The 18,611-nt window shown below is 36.2% G+C and overlaps 1 protein-coding gene across 1 annotated transcript in view; it reads right to left on the bottom strand.

Annotated features, from left to right (window-relative positions):
* The window catches only part of LOC126198832 (vascular endothelial growth factor receptor 1-like), a 308,538-nt gene that overhangs the window by 54,925 nt on the left and 235,002 nt on the right, over positions 1-18,611 (bottom strand). The window contains exons 14-16 of the mRNA XM_049935411.1: positions 9,787-9,964; positions 9,585-9,682; positions 5,734-5,884 (exon numbers count right to left, since the gene is read on the bottom strand). Coding sequence (XP_049791368.1) covers positions 5,734-5,884; positions 9,585-9,682; positions 9,787-9,964 — 427 coding nt within the window. The remainder of the gene's footprint in view (positions 1-5,733; positions 5,885-9,584; positions 9,683-9,786; positions 9,965-18,611) is intronic.

The following is an 18,611-nucleotide window of genomic DNA, read 5'->3' as shown; positions in this document are numbered from 1 at the left end:
GCTTCTGTTCATCTATTTGCTCTATCGCGTCTTGTTGTGAGATTTTACCTAACCTTTTTCGTTTTTTGTCTGATATTTCATTTCTTATAAATTGTGTTAGATGTCCGATGTCTTTTCTCTGTTTTTCTATTCTGATCTGTAGCCTGTGTTGCCATGCTGGTTTTGCGGGTTTCTTCTGTGTGTTGGTTGGTTCTGATATCTGCCTAGTATGTATATTTAGTGTAGTGAGTGCTCCTATATAAACCAGTAGTTGTAACTCTTCCATAGTTGTATTTCCATTTATTTTGTTGTGTATGATTGTGTTGATAGTTGTTATTGTTGTTTCGACTTGTGGGTTATTTGGTGGTCTATGCAAGAATGGTGTAATGTTTGTATTTGTGTCTTTGTATTCTATATATGTCAGCTGAAATTTTTATTCTATATCTAACATGTGTGTCACTTCGTGTTCTATTTGTGCTTGTTCTGGTGGCTGTCTTAAAATTTCGTTTTCCTCTGATTGTTTAATTGATGTGTGTTGTTCTTGGTTTGTTTGCTCTGGGATGTTTGAATCCATTACTGTATTTTCTTCTTCTTCTGGCTGTACATTATTTTGTGCCAGTATTTGTTGTACCTGTTGTTTGATGTTTTCTAATTCTGACTGGGGTATCCTGTTATTTGTGATTATTACACGGATCTGATCAGCTAGTCATTGTTCTGTTAAAAATTTTAATTCTGGGTATCTGGTAATAAATGTTGTGTATACTTGTGATCTGTATCCAGTTGTGTTGGTTCCTAAGTTTGTTGCTTGGTAATAACAGAACATGAGGTGTCTGTTAACTTCATCTGACCATCACATCCTCTGTCTTTGTTTTTTCTTCTAGGGTGGTTGCAGGAAGCATGTCCTGCAAAACACCTCTATTTGGATTTAAATCATTTTCCATGTGGCTAGCAGTGTTGTTACCATTATGGATGGGCATAGGGTTCAAGCGTCATCCCCGACCATGACAGCGCTAGTCCAAGGCTTCATCAGTTCTGTCCTGAACCAACTAATCACACTAAAAGGGGGGGTTAGCCCTATTAGTGGTTTGTTCTTTTCGTTGCCTTTTACGACTGGCAGAACATACCGGAGTCCTATTCTTTTCCCGGGCCTTCATATTATTATTATAATTTCTTTACTTTCTCAGACGTTAAGTCTGGTTAAAAATGGAAAGTGACGCGGACCTTGATCAAGCGTCATTTCCTCTTAACTGTACGGTATATGTTATATTGCATTTAGGAACTTTCGGGTAATTGAACATGTATCAATAATTACGGATTTCTGTAATTGTATATATAAGTTTGGATGTAGCTGTATTGCATTGATGTACTGGTGGATATTGTGTGGTATGACTCCTGTAGTTGATAGTATAATTGGTATAATGTCAACTTTATCCTGATGCCACATGTCCTTGACTTCCTCAGCCAGTTGGATGTATTTTTCAATTTTTTCTCCTGTTTTCTTTTGTATATTTGTTGTATTGGGTATGGATATTTCGATTAGTTGTGTTAATTTCTTCTTTTTTTTGGTGAGTATGATGTCAGGTTTGTTATGTGGTGTTGTTTTATCTGTTATAATGGTTCTGTTCCAGTATACTTTGTATTCATCATTCTCCAGTACATTTTGTGGTGCATACTTGTATGTGGGAACGTGTTGTTTTATAAGTTTATGTTGTAAGGCAAGCTGTTGATGTATTATTTTTGCTACATTGTCATGTCTTCTGGGGTATTCTGTATTTGCTAGTATTGTACATCCGCTTGTGATGTGATCTACCGTTTCTATTTGTTGTTTGCAAAGTCTGCATTTATCTGTTGTGGTATTGGAATCTTTAATAATATGCTTGCTGTAATATCTGGTGTTTATTGTTTGATCCAGTATTGCAATCATGAATCCTTCCGTCTCACTGTATATATTGCCTTTTCTTAGCCATGTGTTGGATGCGTCTTGATCGATGTGTGGTTGTGTTAGATGATACGGGTGCTTGCCATGTAGTGTTTTCTTTTTCCAATTTACTTTCTTCGTATCTGTTGATGTTATGTGATCTAAAGGGTTGTGGAAGTGGTTATGAAGTTGCAGTGGTGTAGCCGATGTATTTATATGAGTGATTGCTTTGTGTATTTTGCTAGTTTCTGCTCGTTCTAGAAAGAATTTTCTTAAATTGTCTACCTGTCCATAATGTAGGTTTTTTATGTCTATGAATCCCCTTCCTCCTTCCTTTCTGCTTAATGTGAATCTTTCCGTTGCTGAATGTATGTGATGTATTCTATATTTGTGGCATTGTGAACGTGTAAGTGTATTGAGTGCTTCTAGGTCTGTGTTACTCCATTTCACTACTCCAAATGAGTAGGTCAATATTGGTATAGCATAAGTATTTATAGCTTTTGTCTTGTTTCTTGCTGTCAATTCTGTTTTCAGTATTTTTGTTAGTCTTTGTCTATATTTTTCTTTTAGCTCTTCTTTAATATTTGTATTATCTATTCCTATTTTTTGTCTGTATCCTAGATATTTATAGGCATCTGTTTTTTCCATCGCTTCTATGCAGTCACTGTTGTTATTCAATATGGAATCTTCTTGTTTAGTGTGTTTTTCCTTGACTATGGTGTTTTTCTTACATTTGTCTGTTCCAAAAGCCATATTTATATCATTGCTGAATACTTCTGTTATCTTTAGTAATTGGTTGAGTTGTTGATTGGTTGCTGCCAGTAGTTTTAGATCATCCATGTATAGCAAATGTGTGATTTTGTGTGGGTATGTTCCAGTAATATTATATCCATAATTTGTATTATTTAGCATGTTGGATAGTGGGTTCAGAGCAAGACAGAACCAGAAAGGACTTAATGAGTCTCCTTGGTATATTCCACGCTTAATCTGTATTGGCTGTGATGTGATATTATTTGAATTTGTTTGGATATTAAGTGTGGTTTTACAGTTTTTCATAACTATGTTTAGGAACTGTATCAATTTAGGATCTACTTTGTATATTTCCAATATCTGTAGTAACCATGAGTGGGGTACACTATCAAAAGCTTTTTGGTAATCAATGTATGCGTAGTGTAGCGACCTTTGTTTAGTTTTAGCTTGATATGTCACCTCTGTATCTATTATCAGTTGCTCTTTACATCCTCGTGCTCCTTTGCAGCAGCCTTTTTGTTCTTCATTTATAATTTTGTTCTGTGTTGTATGTGTCATTAATTTCTGTGTAATGACTGAAGTTAATATTTTGTAGATTGTTGGTAGGCATGTTATGGGGCGATATTTAGCTGGGTTTGCTGTGTCTGCTTGATCTTTAGGTTTCAGATAAGTTATTCCATGTGTAAGTGTATCAGGGAATGTGTATGGGTCTGCAATGTAACTGTTAAATAATTTAGTTAGATGTGAATGTGTTGAGGTGAACATCTTTAACCAGAAATTTGCTATTTTATCATTTCCAGGGGCTTTCCAATTGTGCGTAGAATTAATTGCTCGGGTTACTTCATGTTGTAAAATTATCACTTCAGGCATTTGTGGTATCATCTTGTTCGAGTCTGTTTCTGCTTGTATCCACCGTGCATGCCTGTTATGTTGTACCGGGTTTGACCATATGTTGCTCCAGAAGTGTTCCATGTCTGTTATGTTTGGTGGATTGCCTATTTTAATGTGTGTGTTATATATTGTCTGGTAAAATTTCTTTTGGTTTGTGTTGAATGTTTGGTTTTGTTTCCTTCTATTTTCACTTTTTTTGTATCTTCTAAGTCGTTTGGCCAATGCTTGTAATTTCTGCTTCTTTTCATCTAATTGCTCTATTGTTTCTTGTTGTGAGATTTTACCTAACCTTTTTCATTTTTTGTCTGATATTTCATTTCTTATAAATTGTGTTAGCTGTCCGATGTCTTTTCTCAGTTTTTCTATTCTGATCTGTAGCCTGTGTTGCCATGCTGGTTTTGTGGGTTTCTTCTGTGGGTTGGTTGGTTCTGATCTCTGCCTAGTGTGTATATTTAGTGTAGTGAGTGCTCCTATATAAACCAGTAGTTGTAACTCTTCCATAGTTGTGTTTTCATTTATTTTGTTGTGTATGATTGTGTTAATAGTTTTTATTGTTGTTTCGACTTGTGGGTTATTTGGTGGTCTATGCAATAATGGTCTAATGTCTGTATTTGTGTCTTTGTATTCTATATATGTTAGCTGAAATTTTTCTTCTATATCTAACATCTGTGTCACTTCGTGTCCTGTTTGTGCTTGTTCTGGTGGCTGTCTTAAGATTTCGTTTTCCTCTGATTGTTCAATTGGTGTGTGTTGTTCTTTGTTTGTTTGCTCTGGGATGTTTGAGTCCATTACTGTATTTTCTTCTTCTTCTGATTGCACATTATTTTGTTCCAGTATTTGTTGTACTTGTTGTTTGATGTTTTCTAATTTTGACTGGGGTATTCTGTTATTTTTGATTATTACACGGATCTGATCAGCTAGTCGTTGTTCTGTTAAAAATTTTAATTCTGGGTATCTGGTAATAAATGTTGTGTATACTTATGATCTGTATCCAGTTGTGTTGGTTCCTAGGTTTGTTGCTTGGTAATAACAGAACATGAGGTGTCGATTAACTTCATCTGACCATCTCATCCTCTGTCTTTGTTTTCCTTCTAGGGTGGTTGCAGGAAGCATATCCTGCAAAACACCTCTATTTGGATTTAAATCATTTTCCAGTTGGCTAGCAGTGTCGTTACCATTGTGGGCGGGCATAGGGTTCAAGCGTCGTCCCCGACCATGACGGCGCTTGTCCGAGGCTTCTTTAGTTCTGTCCTGAACCAACTAATCACACTAAAAGGGGGGTTAGCCCTATTAGTGGTTTGTTCTTTTTGTCGCCTTTTACGACTGGCAGAACATACCGGAGGCCTATTCTTTTCCCGGGCCTCCACGGGTATTATTATTATTATTATTATTATTATTATTAATCCAGATGCTAGCAAGTTTTTTCTTTCTTTTGTGTGGCTGTCAATGACTCAGCATTTCTGCATGTTGGAGAGTCGTCTCCTTTAATCCAAAAGTATACATTCTACCAGAACTTTCCTACAACATTAATGACCATTGTTACAAAATTCTATGAATCTCTGATTTATGTTCTCTATCCAAATCAAAACCAAATGACTGCTATCAGATCTGAAAACAATACTGCACTTTATAAGCTGTGCACTCACCTTGTGTACGAGGTTAGCTGTTTTCATCACTTCAATTAGATGTCTAAAGGAATGCAGGGTGTCTTGATACCTGCTGGCAGGTATCATTCATGTTCATATGAACTACATTCTGCAATTGACTGCCTTCACTGGGGTGTGCTAATAGCTACTGCCAGGACTGCCTCCATATCTCTTGGCAGAATCCCCTACAAACAAACTAAGTACACATTGTTCTTTCCTTCCAACCTGCAAACTCCATTATCCAACTGATGGTAAAGCCCCATAAGAGCACACATACCAAGCATATAACAACTTTGTTTTATAATAGGAAAATTTTGGTAGACTGTGGAAGCTTTAGAAGTAAAGGAGACCACTCAACAAAAAGTAGAAGCATTGAGTCATCATCATCATCAACAATGTCTGCTTGCAGCACAGCTCTAGTCAGGAAGGTCGTAGCTCATAGTACACAATTTGGGATGCAAGAACAATTGCGTTTAAGTGCCTTGAACCCACGGTAGCATATACATCATGGGAAGTCTTGTTATAAAATGCAATAGTTCAGACACTCACCGAGTCTTAACTTTTCTCGGGGAAACTCCCACTTCTTGTCATATGGAAGTAGTTCAGCCTGTTCATCAACAGGAAGGTCTGGATTCATGTTACTTATTACTCCTTCTGTAAAATGCATAAGACCAGTAATCCTCTGTTCTTTGCGATTTTTCTGTTGAACAAAAGAGTTATTTTTAATTACATCAATCCAATAGCAAATAAAATTCATGTTGTTTTAAAATTAAAATCAATTAGCAAGCTTTCCACTTTCTATTACACTTCTAATGACACTACATATATGCATTTTACTACTGTTTCTTGCAGATGGACAGAGGGTCTTTTCGTCTCTTTCCTTTGTTTCTTTTTTTTCATTTATCTTGTGGTAAATAACTAGAATGGAGAACACCTTTCATTGTTTCATGTAGTGTAAAACATTCTGCTTCTATTATCTCAAATTTACGCCCACCAGCAGAATGCTAATATGTTCACGATTACTACTAAAGTTCTCAGTGCTTTGACCCCTTACTTACAGGTTTAAAATTGTGAGTATTATGTTGAGAGAGGAAAATGGAAACAAACCCATAAACAATATAGTGTTTATCTCAGAAATATATAATTTTAAAACAGAATTTCAGTCCCATACTTACCTTCAGGAGAAATGTCAGACTGCTGACAGACACACCCTAGTTCCCTCTTCATGGAAGGAGTGAGTGATAGACTGGGGCTAAAAAGAAAGGGCAGCTCACACAGACCCCAGGATGGTAAGACCCACTTATCCTCACAACTTGTGGATCCCTCTATCTTGGGGACGAAGTGAGCTGCCCTTTCCTAAAGGGACCATTATTTTTATTTCTATATTTCTATTGTTTTTTGGACCTGTTATCTTACAGTTATAAAACAGGTCATACATTTCAATTTACTGACATCAGTTCGACAGTAGCAAGGGAGAGTGCATGCCTAGGTGCTAGGTGTGAAATTTACTATTTATTTGGAAAGTGTGCAGTGATATTTTCACGTATTGCAGTGGTAGTCTGTGTTCTGTGCTGTTAATTGTCGCTAATCTATGTACTATCTTTGCTGTCTTTTCAGTTACTACGTACGATGTCAGTTTCTCATCAATATGTACACCTAAGTATCTCTTATGTTTGTGTGATATTCTTATGTTAACAATATGGAAAAGGTAGAGTGCCACTCAGCCCACAGATGAAGTAGTGAGACTGATAAGTACAATGAAAAAGAATGCTAGAAATATTTCAGCTTTATGATGAAGTCCTCCTCCAGAAGTAGGAAAAAACACACACAATCACAAAGCAGTAACGCGCACGTGCGCAGCTCCTGACTTTTAAAGAATATAACACCAGATCTAATTTTGTGCTTAGTTTTGAGTATGTAATAGATTTTCCAATTTATTTCGACTATTACTAATTAATACTTTTGTTATAGGATGAAATCAGTAATTGTTTCATAACTTAAGTTCTGTTGTTGACTTATAAACAAATACAAATGTCTGTACTAATTATAAACATTTGGAAAACAAAACACTTGCATTCTGTAAGTATTTATTTGGCTCTGTTCGAAAAGATGTTAGCAAAGCCAGCCCTTAATTCCAAAGTAATTACCAGTTTTGTCAAAAGTAAAGAACTATGAAACAACTGTGCAACTGTCTGCTACATCATTTAAAGTATTCCGTTTGAACTCCAACTCCCCTATTTTTCAGCCAGTATAACAATGCAATACATCGACACATAGGACAATTAATGAAGAAATAAAGAACACGAACATCACATAGTCTCATTTGAACCACTAGTACAAGAGTGTCAGCATTTTTTAAATTTCATTGTTAAACCAAGATGGGTCTTTTCGGTCCTTAATCCACTGACTCAGCATATACTTCTCTGAAGCATAATTTACAGTCCATTTAAACTCTGTCCATGATTCCTCTACATCCATCATACTGGAACTAAATTATCTTAATCCACTGTCTACGTAAGATGCTAACAACGGCTTATCTGTTCTTTCTAGCAGAAGTACTCTCCTAGCCTTCTTGATTAATTTATTAACTTTAGTAAACATAGTCGCTATGATGACACCATCTGGGTCTATTGCAAGCATATGAGCCAAACGGCAAAGGGTTGGAAGCAGTAGTGGAGAAGGAACAGACAAGGAAATTGCATAGGTTGGGTGGATAGCAGAATGCCACTGTGAGAAGGGTGGGTTGGGTAATTCTCATTTGAGGACACAATGAAAGACAGTTGATACCATAATGGAGAATGTGATTCAGTTGCTCCAGTCCTGAGTAATACTGAGTTGTGAGATGAGTGCTCCTTTGTGGCCAGATAGTGGGTATGTGGGGGATAGTAGGGGATTTGTGGGATGAGGTACAGGTGATCAGTTTCTGAACAATGTTGGAAGGGTAATTTTGGTCTGTGAAGGCCTCAGTTACACTATTGAATAATTTGGAGCTTGTCACTACAGATGTAACAAATATGGGATGCTAGATGGTGATGATGGTGAACAGCGGACTCGTGCAACGGTTGAGATGGAGGGTGACATCAAGGAAAGTAGCTTGCTGGGCTGAGGAGGACCAGATGAAGCAAATGAGGGAGGTGGTGTTGAGGTTCTGGAAGAATGTCAGTAGGATGTCCTCACCCTCATTCCAGATCACGAAGATGTCATCAATGAATCTGAACCAACTGAGGGTGTTTGGGACTCCTGACAATTATGGAGGATTCCTCTAGATTTCCCATGAACAGGTTAGTGTAGGATGGTGCCATGTAGATGCCCACTGCAGTACAACAGATCTGTTTGTAGGTTATGCCTCCCCATCACATTCCTGCATGCTCCCACAGGCAGTACGAGCATCTTCTGCCACCTCTCCTCCCGCCCACCCCATTAACACATCTTGCTCACTCCCATTACCAACCCAAGGTAGTTTGCTGCTCATGCCAGAAATCACAGTTGGGCCAGTGGCCAGTGGCCATGTGTGCATAACTACTACTTGTTTGAATGTGTAAAGTTTCCCACTTCTGACGGAGTTTGTCCAAAAACTGGAATATTTCTAGCCTTCTTTTTCAGTGTGTCCACCTGTGAATCTACACCTCCGATAAGTGGTGAGCCACACTCTGTCTTCTCTATATTATTGTTAATCAAGCCTGGACTTTCCATTGTTTGATTATGTTTATGTTATCTAGTTTAATTGCTGGATTTATTTACACTGTGCCTTTCAGAAGCCTGCATAATTTTTTATGTGGTGTTGTGGAATTTGTTTTGTCTGCACCCAGTGTTTGTTTATTTTAATGTACCACTGACTTTTTTGCTCAAGCTGAGCTCATGAGTCTGCAGAGACCATTAGCAACTGGTTGGCTGCATAAGCAATGATTCCAATGATGCAATAATTGAACTTGATTACATTTAATAGAGATGCTGATGTGAAGTCCTATGCACTGATTCCTGCAGTCATCTCAAGGTGATTTCCTGAACAACTGGTATTTGCCTGCATGCCACTTGCCCATCATGTCATACAATGGTCAAGGAAGCTTGTATACAAGGCAGAGGGTAACTGCAAATCTCTCAGCCTTGCAAATACGATAGACCAGCAAAGATAATTCAATTCGCCTGCTGAGTCAATAAAAAATTGTTAGTTCCGAAAGCTGGGACACTGTATGCATTCTGTTTGTGTTTAAGGAATGATAATACAAGAATGTCTGTAGGTGAATACTTTTATCCCCTTCTACTTGCTACAGGGAATGAACTGACTTGCTTATATGTATACTTGTTACTGTACGAGCCATTTCCACCATAATACACAGTGAAGTTTAAACAAATTAAAATACTATGTGTTTAAGAAAAAAAGAAAAATTCACAATACTTACTCTGTCTCTTAGCATTTTTACAGCAAGTACAGCAGCGAGAATAAATATGACAACTAGAGCTACAGCAACAACAATACTTATTACTGTACCACCTTCATCTAAAAATAGAAAAAAAAGAAGTGTTAGAGAATCATCTGTGTTACTGGGTAATATTTTTTGCAATATCATGTATCATCAGGAACAGACAGAAAAATGAACAAACCTTTGAATTTCAATGTAGCTGTTACTGATTTCCGGTCATTTTTATTTCTGGGATTTATGGCAGTACATGTGTACAACCCTGCATGTTCTGCTGTGAACTGTTTAATTACAAGAGTAGTATGGTTATGCATAAATTCTATTGATGTGTCATTTGGCTTCACAGGAAGTGGCTTTCCATCCTGGAATGAAAAATTACAGTTCAAACAAATGTAATCGTACTAACGAAACACACTTATCATTAAGTCGTAACACACAACCCACAGTATTTACAGAGGGCATTTTTCTTTTCCTGTTTTAATCTTTCAGGTAACTACAATAGCATGAACCATTTGTAACAGAATTATGTAAATAGATAACTAAAAATTCAGCAAAAAAGCAGCTTATTAAAAATGAAACTGATATGGCTAATAAAAACACAAAGGACAGACTGTGGATTAAAACTGGTCCCGACCTGATTGTGGCACTATTTTTGGAGGTTGGCACTATGATGTTTGTGAGACTGTTGTCTAGCAACAGCAGGGCCAGAGAGAGTGTGTTGTCCAACAGAGAGTGTGTGCATGGGGTAAAAGAAAGAGTTGCTGGTAGACAGTCATCAGGACATGTGCAGCTTGGCAGTGTTGTGGACTAGATGCTATAGCGGGTAAATTCTAGTGTCTAATTCCACACATCAGCTTTGAGCAATTATGTCATTTCTGAGGCAAAGATGCTACATACAGACAATCTATGAAAGCAGTGGATCATACTCTACACCAAATGTAGCATACGATAAAATTACAATCACATTTATACAGTTATTAACTCAGTCATGAATTATATCTAAACGAATGGAAGATAATGAAAATAATTAAGAACAAGAATTAAAAACAAATTTTCATGTCTGATAAGAGGTACACTCGCAATTTATGCAAGTAGAAAAGCACAGAGAACCCTTAAATTGCATTACAGTAAAGCGCATGGTGAAGACTTACTGTTATAAAATAGCATTAATTTTACTATTAATTACTGAATCTAACGGGGAAAACACAGGGGAGGTTGGTGTTTTGGGCAAGGAGAAACTAAAATGTAACAGAAAAACAGGAAAATGAAATGAATGACGACAAATACGAAACAGTAGAATGAAATGTGGAGAAACCGACACACTAAATTCTAAAAGAAAAGACAGTGTATGACTAACAAATATCTACAAAAATAAAGACTATCAGAATTGATAACTAGAATTAACCTATGTAGGTAAATTCCAGTTAAAGATTCCAACCACTCCATGATTCATATGGAAATTATTTTTGAAGTTTTATGCACTGAAACGTAACAGCATTTTTACATTTGTAATTGCTCTCTAAAACTACTGCAGTGTATAACAAAAAATTAGAATCAGTAACTAGAACTGACCTTCTATCTACGTCAGTTCTAATTACCAATTCTGTTGGAATTTAGAATCGATGTCTCTGCTACATATTTATCTTTGCTGCAGTTGCTACGGACACTTTTATAGACGTTCCTATTAACATGGTTGTGTTTAGCCTACCCTTGTGTTACATTTGTTCTGTGCGAGTTAATAAAAGCATTTATGTTCGCTTTCCAACCATAACCACGTGTTTATTTCAAGGTTAAGTAACAACAGGTTATGGGCACAGGTACAGTCACCCAGCGGTTTATTTTAAGTAAATAAAAACTATGTTTTTTCATCGCATCAAGATGCAGATACGGAACGCCAATATCATGAGTTGAGTCACTGTTAATTCGTTGCCAGTAATTGAAAAACTGAAAGGAAGAGAAAATTACAATTTGCAATGAAAACTTATTTATAGCACGAACAATTGTGGCAATGTATAATGGGCAGGATAAAAGATGAAGTTAATATAAGCACCGCAAGGGCCAAAATAATCTTAGTTGATCCCGCTATTTATGTGAATCTGCAGTGCACGTCATCTGCAAAAGAAGCATGGGATAAATTAAAACAAACTTAAGAGGATTCAGGACTTTATTGAAGAACAGGCTTGTTGAGAACGCTTTTCCTAACATGATTAGAGAACTGTTCAATTGTGGAAGAATACGTGTCGAGAATAATTTCAACATCAAATAAATTGAATGATCTTAACTTTGAAGTGAAAGACAAGTGGGTAGGATGTATCTTGTTAGCTGGGCTGCCTAAAGAGTACAAACCAATGATAATGGCTTTAGAGAAATCTAACTCAATGATAACGGGTAATTCCATTAAAAACAAATTACTACAGAAAGTAAAGGATGAAGCGTGTGGCAACTCATATGTTAATGACATGGCACTCCACGCGAATAAAAAAGACATGCAAATCAGCTCACACCACAATCCCAGAGGTCCAAGATGTTACAACTGCAACAAATATGGACACACAGTGAAAAATTGTCGCAGTAAAAACAAGGCAAGTGGAAAATCAGTAATTAAATAAACATTCTTCATGGTGCCACCATCAACTAAAGCTATGCACAAAGACTGTTTTGTGGATTCTGGTGCATCAGCTCACATGTCAAACCGTCCATGCGATTTAAATTTTGTACCGTCAGTTCCCAGTTCACAAGTGGACGTGGCCAATAACAAAAATTTACCCGTTAAAGAGACAGGTTGCACGAATATTAAAGCTGTGGCATTCTGAGAGAAAATAAATATTAAGGTGATGGATGTAATTTATGTTCCTCAGCTGAGTACAAATTTACTTTTCATAAGCAAAAGAGTGCAACAGGGTCACTCAGTCATTTTTGACTATAGAGGCTGTCGCATTTGAGATACAGAGAAGAAATTGATAGCTACAGCATCGTTAATCAACAGAATGTATAGGATGGGACAACCAAGTGATCGCAATGCAGAAACAAAATATGAATTCCTGGTCTATTGATGTGAATCTGTGGCACAGAAGATTAGACCACCTGCATTCAGATGTGATGGAAGAATTACAAAACGGTTTGGCTAATGGCATCAAACATAAACATACCGGTTGTTCCATCCAGTTCAACAAAGAATCATGAAATCCAGAGATGTGATATTTAAAGAAGAAATAATTCAAGAGAATAATAACAAGCCAGGAACATGTGATCATTTGCTGGAACCAAACCAGATATATATTTCGTTCACAAATAAGGAGCAGAACATTACGATTCAAGATGACTCGAGGGACAACAGATCAGATAACCACACTTCAGAATAAACAGGCTCAGTTGAAATAGAAGAAGAATCAGAACCACCTCAGCAAGTGCTCAGAAGATCTTCTAGAATATCCATACCAAAGAAGATGGATGATTATTTGACCTATTGTACTAAAGAAGATTCACAAGAATCAGAGCCATCAACTTTGGAAGAAGCTTTGCAATCCAAGATTCTACAAGAGAAATGGTTTCAAGCAATAGAAGAAGAATTGAAGTCACATGCGAAAAATAAAACTTGGAAATCAGCTATCCTCCCTCAAGGCAAAAAAGCGTTTGATGCTAGGTGGGTCTTTAAGATCTAGAAGAGACTTACAATGACAGATAATTCGCCATAAAGCTTGACTTTTAGTTAAGGGATGTTCACAAGTTAAAGGTTTAGACTATGAAGAAACATACTCACCAGCGATACGATACAATTCACTCAGATATTTGTTTAGTCTACCTGCTAAATACGACTTTGACAATGATCATTGTGATGTGGTGACAGCTTTTTTGCAAGGTGACTTGAAAGAAGAAATTTATGTTAAAGTTCCCACAGCTGACTACGTGACAAAAACAGTCAAATATGAAGGTACTAAAATACTCAAGAAAGCTGTGTATGGACTTAAACAGGGAAGTTGCTGTTGGAATATCAAACTGGACAAAGTTCTACTAAGTTTAAATTTCAGCAGGTCCACCGCTGATCCATATGTTTATCACAGAAACCAAGAAAGTGATATATTAATTGTAGCTGTTTATGTAGATGACATATGATATTTTGTAACAATATGCAACAGAAAATTGCATTTAAAGAACAACTAAAGGAATAACTTAAACTAAAGGACCTTGGAGAAGTATCCAATTGTCTAGGGATCTGAGTGACAAGAGATCATAAACTTGGACTTTTATGGTTGAATCAGACTTGTTATATAAATCAGATTTTATGAAGGTAATACATGGAAGACTGTAATCCAGTATCCACTCTGCTTGACAATAACCATTAACTCATGAAATGAGCCCAAAAACAGAGAGAGAAAGAGATACCATGAAGAAAGACCCATATAAAGAAGCCATAGGTAGCTAAATGTATGCACAACTAGGTACTAGACAAGATCTAGCGTACTCAATTGGAGTTTTGAGTCTGTTTAATAATAACCCTGGAATATCCCACTGGCAAGCTGTAGTGAATCCTAAGGTATATAAATGGAACTAAAGACTTCAAGCAACAATTTTCCAAAGATGATCATGACATCACAGGTTACACTGATGCTGACTGAGCTGGGGACATAGGAGATAGAAAATCAACCACTGGTCTTTCATTTATTTTGCACGGTGCAGCAATTTCATGGAATAGTACAAAAACAACCAACAGTAGCTCTCTCGATGACAGAAGCAGAATATATGACTTTAACTTCTGCAGGTCAGGAAGCACTTTGGCTGCAACGTCTGCAAAGAGAGAGATCCCCTTTCCCAAAACAGGGCCTGATAAGATTGTTTTGCAACAACAACGGTGCAATTGATCTGTCAAAGACAAGTGCATACAAAGGTCGCACTGAACACATTGACACCAGGCATCATTTCGTCATGGAAAAGATAGATACAGGAGAAATCACAGAGGAGCAAATTTCCGCAAATGGAATGCTTGCAGATATGACGATGGAGCCACTGCCAAGAACCAGACATCAGCAACTAACACAAGAATTAGAACTCCGAGAATGAAGTACTGAGACACATCGCTTCTAGTGGGGGTGTTGGAATTTAGAATCGATGCCTCTGCTACATATTCATCTTTGCCGCAGTTGCTACGTATTGCTTTTATAGACGTTCCTATTAACATGGTTGTGTTTTGCCACCCTTGTGTTACATTCATTCTGTGCATGTTAATAAAAGCATTTATGTTCACTTTCAAACCGTAACAGTGTGTTTATTTCAAGTTCAATAACAACAGATTTCAAAACTAATTTTTTTGCAGTAGTTCCGAGAAAAATCAGAATTGCAGAAATCATATTAGCCTACATCTTTGTGCACACACATGCTGAAGAAATGATGTAATTAATGAATTATTGAATGGTTGGAATCAGCAACTAGAATTGATCTATATAGAAAGGAGAAGACTGGACCAAGTAGAAGAGACGATTGCAAGGCAAAAGAGAGGCCTATGTTCCATACAAACACAGCCAGAGGCTGGAAACTGTCCATCATGATGATGATGATGATGAAGAGGACAATTCTAGTTACTAATTACAGCTATTTGATGGTTCATAATTTTGGACATATTTGCAGTAAATCTGTGGACTATGTTTTTGTAGGATCTCTAGATTTCTTACTGATCTCATAACTACTACGAAAAACTAATAAATACTGTACATAAAGCTTCTAAATTTTTCTCTTTTTCATACTAGTGAAGAAAGTAATATCATATGCAAAAATCTTATAACACTTTAGTGCATACACTTCTTGTTAAAACGCTCTAAATAACAAACTGTGGAATGGTTGGAATCGGTAAGTAAAATTGAACTATATAGCCCAATTCCAGTTACCGATTCCAGTACTTGTCAGACGCTACTTCTTGTCAATTTTCGCTACTTGTAAGTAGTCCCATTAGATTTAATAAGTAGTGTTAACAGTTAACGCTATTTCACAATATTATCACTTCTTCATGCACAATACTGTACTGGATTTAAAGGTTCTCTGTGCTTTTCTTATTCACATAAATTATGATAATAATTTATTTCAGACATGTGTACTTCTCTTTTTCTGTTCTAATTTATTTTCTTTACCTTTAATTCCTCTTTTGTAGCAAAGCAATTAATCACTTGAACTGTGTTTGTAATTTTATCGGATGCTACATTTGTTTGTTTACGAATTTGATCAGGCACTTTCAGAGATTGCCTCTATCTAGTGTCCCTGTCCTAGGTATGACGTCACTGCTCAAAGTCAACGAGTGGAATCTGACACTAGAATTGACCCCACCACAGCTATAGAATAGTCAGAAAATCAAGATTGGTACGCTTATCCGTGCGATGTTTATTTATGGCTTGTGAAAGTTGCTGCAATGCACATCAAAGTTTGCTCCACTCTGTGTTCAATCCATTCAAAATAAACAACAAGAGTAGTCAATGAATCAGCAACATAAGAATGAATATGTCATAACTCTTGTAAAATTTACTTAATTTAATTAGTGTGAATTATGTCTCCACTCAAAAACAGATGTATTTAGTTGGATCCATGATAAATGTTCATGGTTATATGTACTAGTCCAAATTCATTTTAAGAGTAGAGATTGGAGATCGATTATTAAGTAACATATTAGGAAGAAACACACATCAAGATTTCATGGTTTTGTCACCCAGAACCCTCTCATGATGTTTCATTATTTGATGATTATGTCTTTCTACAACCCACTCGTCCCTGATAATTCAGTTGAAACTTCTACACAAGTTTATTCACTGGCAATAAACCAACATGTTAATACAAATAAAGGAGAATTTTATCAAAACACTTAATGTGTTTCCAACTATGGATGGGCACTAAAGACACTAGAGAAATGATGAGTCATTAAATCAGAGGCCATATTCAAGCAGCACAATGGAAACTATATGAAATTTTATGAAGAAGACCATGAAAAATAGTGCATATTACACATTATTAATAGTAACTGCACAAATAGGTAACTAACCTTCAGAAATCTGAATACAAAGTTTCTACAAGCCATTCTACCTAACAGAATGAAACAGATACCAATATCTGCAGGCACTTTACAAGCACTGAATGAATCATTATGTCTCTAAAAATAAAAATTTACTGTAGAGGACAACATAACCAAGAAGTTATTAACATATGAGTGAAGCATTTAACTGGAATACTATTGAATGGTTTTGATGGTGTACTGAAACAGGGAATATTTCCTGAACATCTACACTATATAGTTGTAAGACCACTGCATAAAAGATGAGGCAGATGCTGCTAAGTATTGACCAGTATCACTTGTTACAAATATTTTCAAGGTTTTGGAGAAAATAATGCATATCAGAATTGCTTATCATATTGGTGGCCTTATCATAATCCGCAAAAGCCAGTTTTGGTTTCACAAAAGGGATATCAACAAAAGATGCTACATTTGATTTTGCAATCAAAATTTTGGATACCATCAATATTTGAGGTCACTTCAAATAGAATGTAACTTATCGGAAGCATTAGACTGTCAGTCATAGAAGCTCTTACAGAAAGCAAAATACCTAATTACAACTTGGGCAGCATCTGTGTCTGAGCACAACTGGATAGTGGACAGTGCAGAAGAGGTGTTCCGGCATCATCTGAATGGGGGTCAGTTACTTGTGAAGTGCCACTGGTCTTGGGTCCAACATTTTATTTAATTTATTTTTTTAATTTTTTAATTTATTTATTTATTTATTTATATTTTTTTGTAAAAGACCTAACTCTTAGCAGACAACTTTTTGCTGATATTACTATGATTTTTATCAATAATTCAGTACACATATTTCAAATGACAGTAAATAAGGTGCTCATGGATACTGTGCACTGAGTTACCATTTATGTACCTTCTGTCAACAGGTCAAGCTACGTTTCAGATATCTGCAAAAGACTGTTCTGAAACTTTTGCTTTACATATTGTTTGCCCTTTCACAAATATAGATGTTGCTAAAGCAACATAGTACAGTTACTTTCTAGCAGTTGTACAACAGGAATTGTCTCTTGGGGTATCAGAAACTTGCTACAAATGGCTATATATACAGAAGTAAGTCATACTCAGTATCTTAGAATTGTGAGCTGAACATTTTTTGGGACTAAATTCTCATAATTGTCGCAAAACATACATTCGTTTTTGAGTGTTTTGTAAGAGAAAAAGTCCCTATTTTAATCCAATAATATGTATCATAGTAGAAGAAAATATTATTTCTACTTTGACATTACAAACCCGAGCACAGAGCACAGTGCAGAAGAGGATCCACTTCAGGAGCTTCAACTCCACAAATTAAGTTTCTAGGTATTATTAGCTCTTTTTTCCTTAATGACTGTTGCTAAGACCATTTTTGACAATAGTAGTGTTTCTGAACTGTAGAGTACTTGCATCATGAATATTCACCCTGAGATACAAACAGGTATATATGAAAGCTTATCACTGGATGCATTTAATTACAACATTTTTTTTCTGTAAGGAAAATTGCCTAACATGTACACATGTAAATATTAATTTATTTGTACTATTTATTTAATCCCATGTAATAATTGTAATAAACACTACAAGATCGCAAAACCGATTTAGTCCAGATCCTGTGTAATGTTCACAACATTGGTCTACAGAACACAGAATAAATAAGATATCAAAATTAATTGGACAACATAATTCACTGGGAGCACTTCAGAAAGAACTTATTCAGAGTAAAAATTGTAGGACATGACAGACCAGAAACACTGACACATCAGCCATTAGCATAAAAAAATGATGTGGTGCAGTTGTAGTAACTACAAACTTTATCATCTAGTCACTGAATGTGTCACACATTACACAATCGCCGACAACAGCAACAGCTTCAATAACCCCGGGCCACTTCGATCTATTTCCTCTTCGACAAGGCAAAACAATTTTACTAATTTTCCATTTCTTTTCTACCTTTTCCATATCTGATAATGAATTTAAAGTGATTA

Source organism: Schistocerca nitens, chromosome 8, assembly GCF_023898315.1.
Source record: "Schistocerca nitens isolate TAMUIC-IGC-003100 chromosome 8, iqSchNite1.1, whole genome shotgun sequence".
Taxonomy (NCBI): domain Eukaryota; kingdom Metazoa; phylum Arthropoda; class Insecta; order Orthoptera; family Acrididae; genus Schistocerca; species Schistocerca nitens.
Note: the sequence above shows the minus strand (reverse complement) of the source record. Positions and strands in the feature narration are given on the sequence as shown.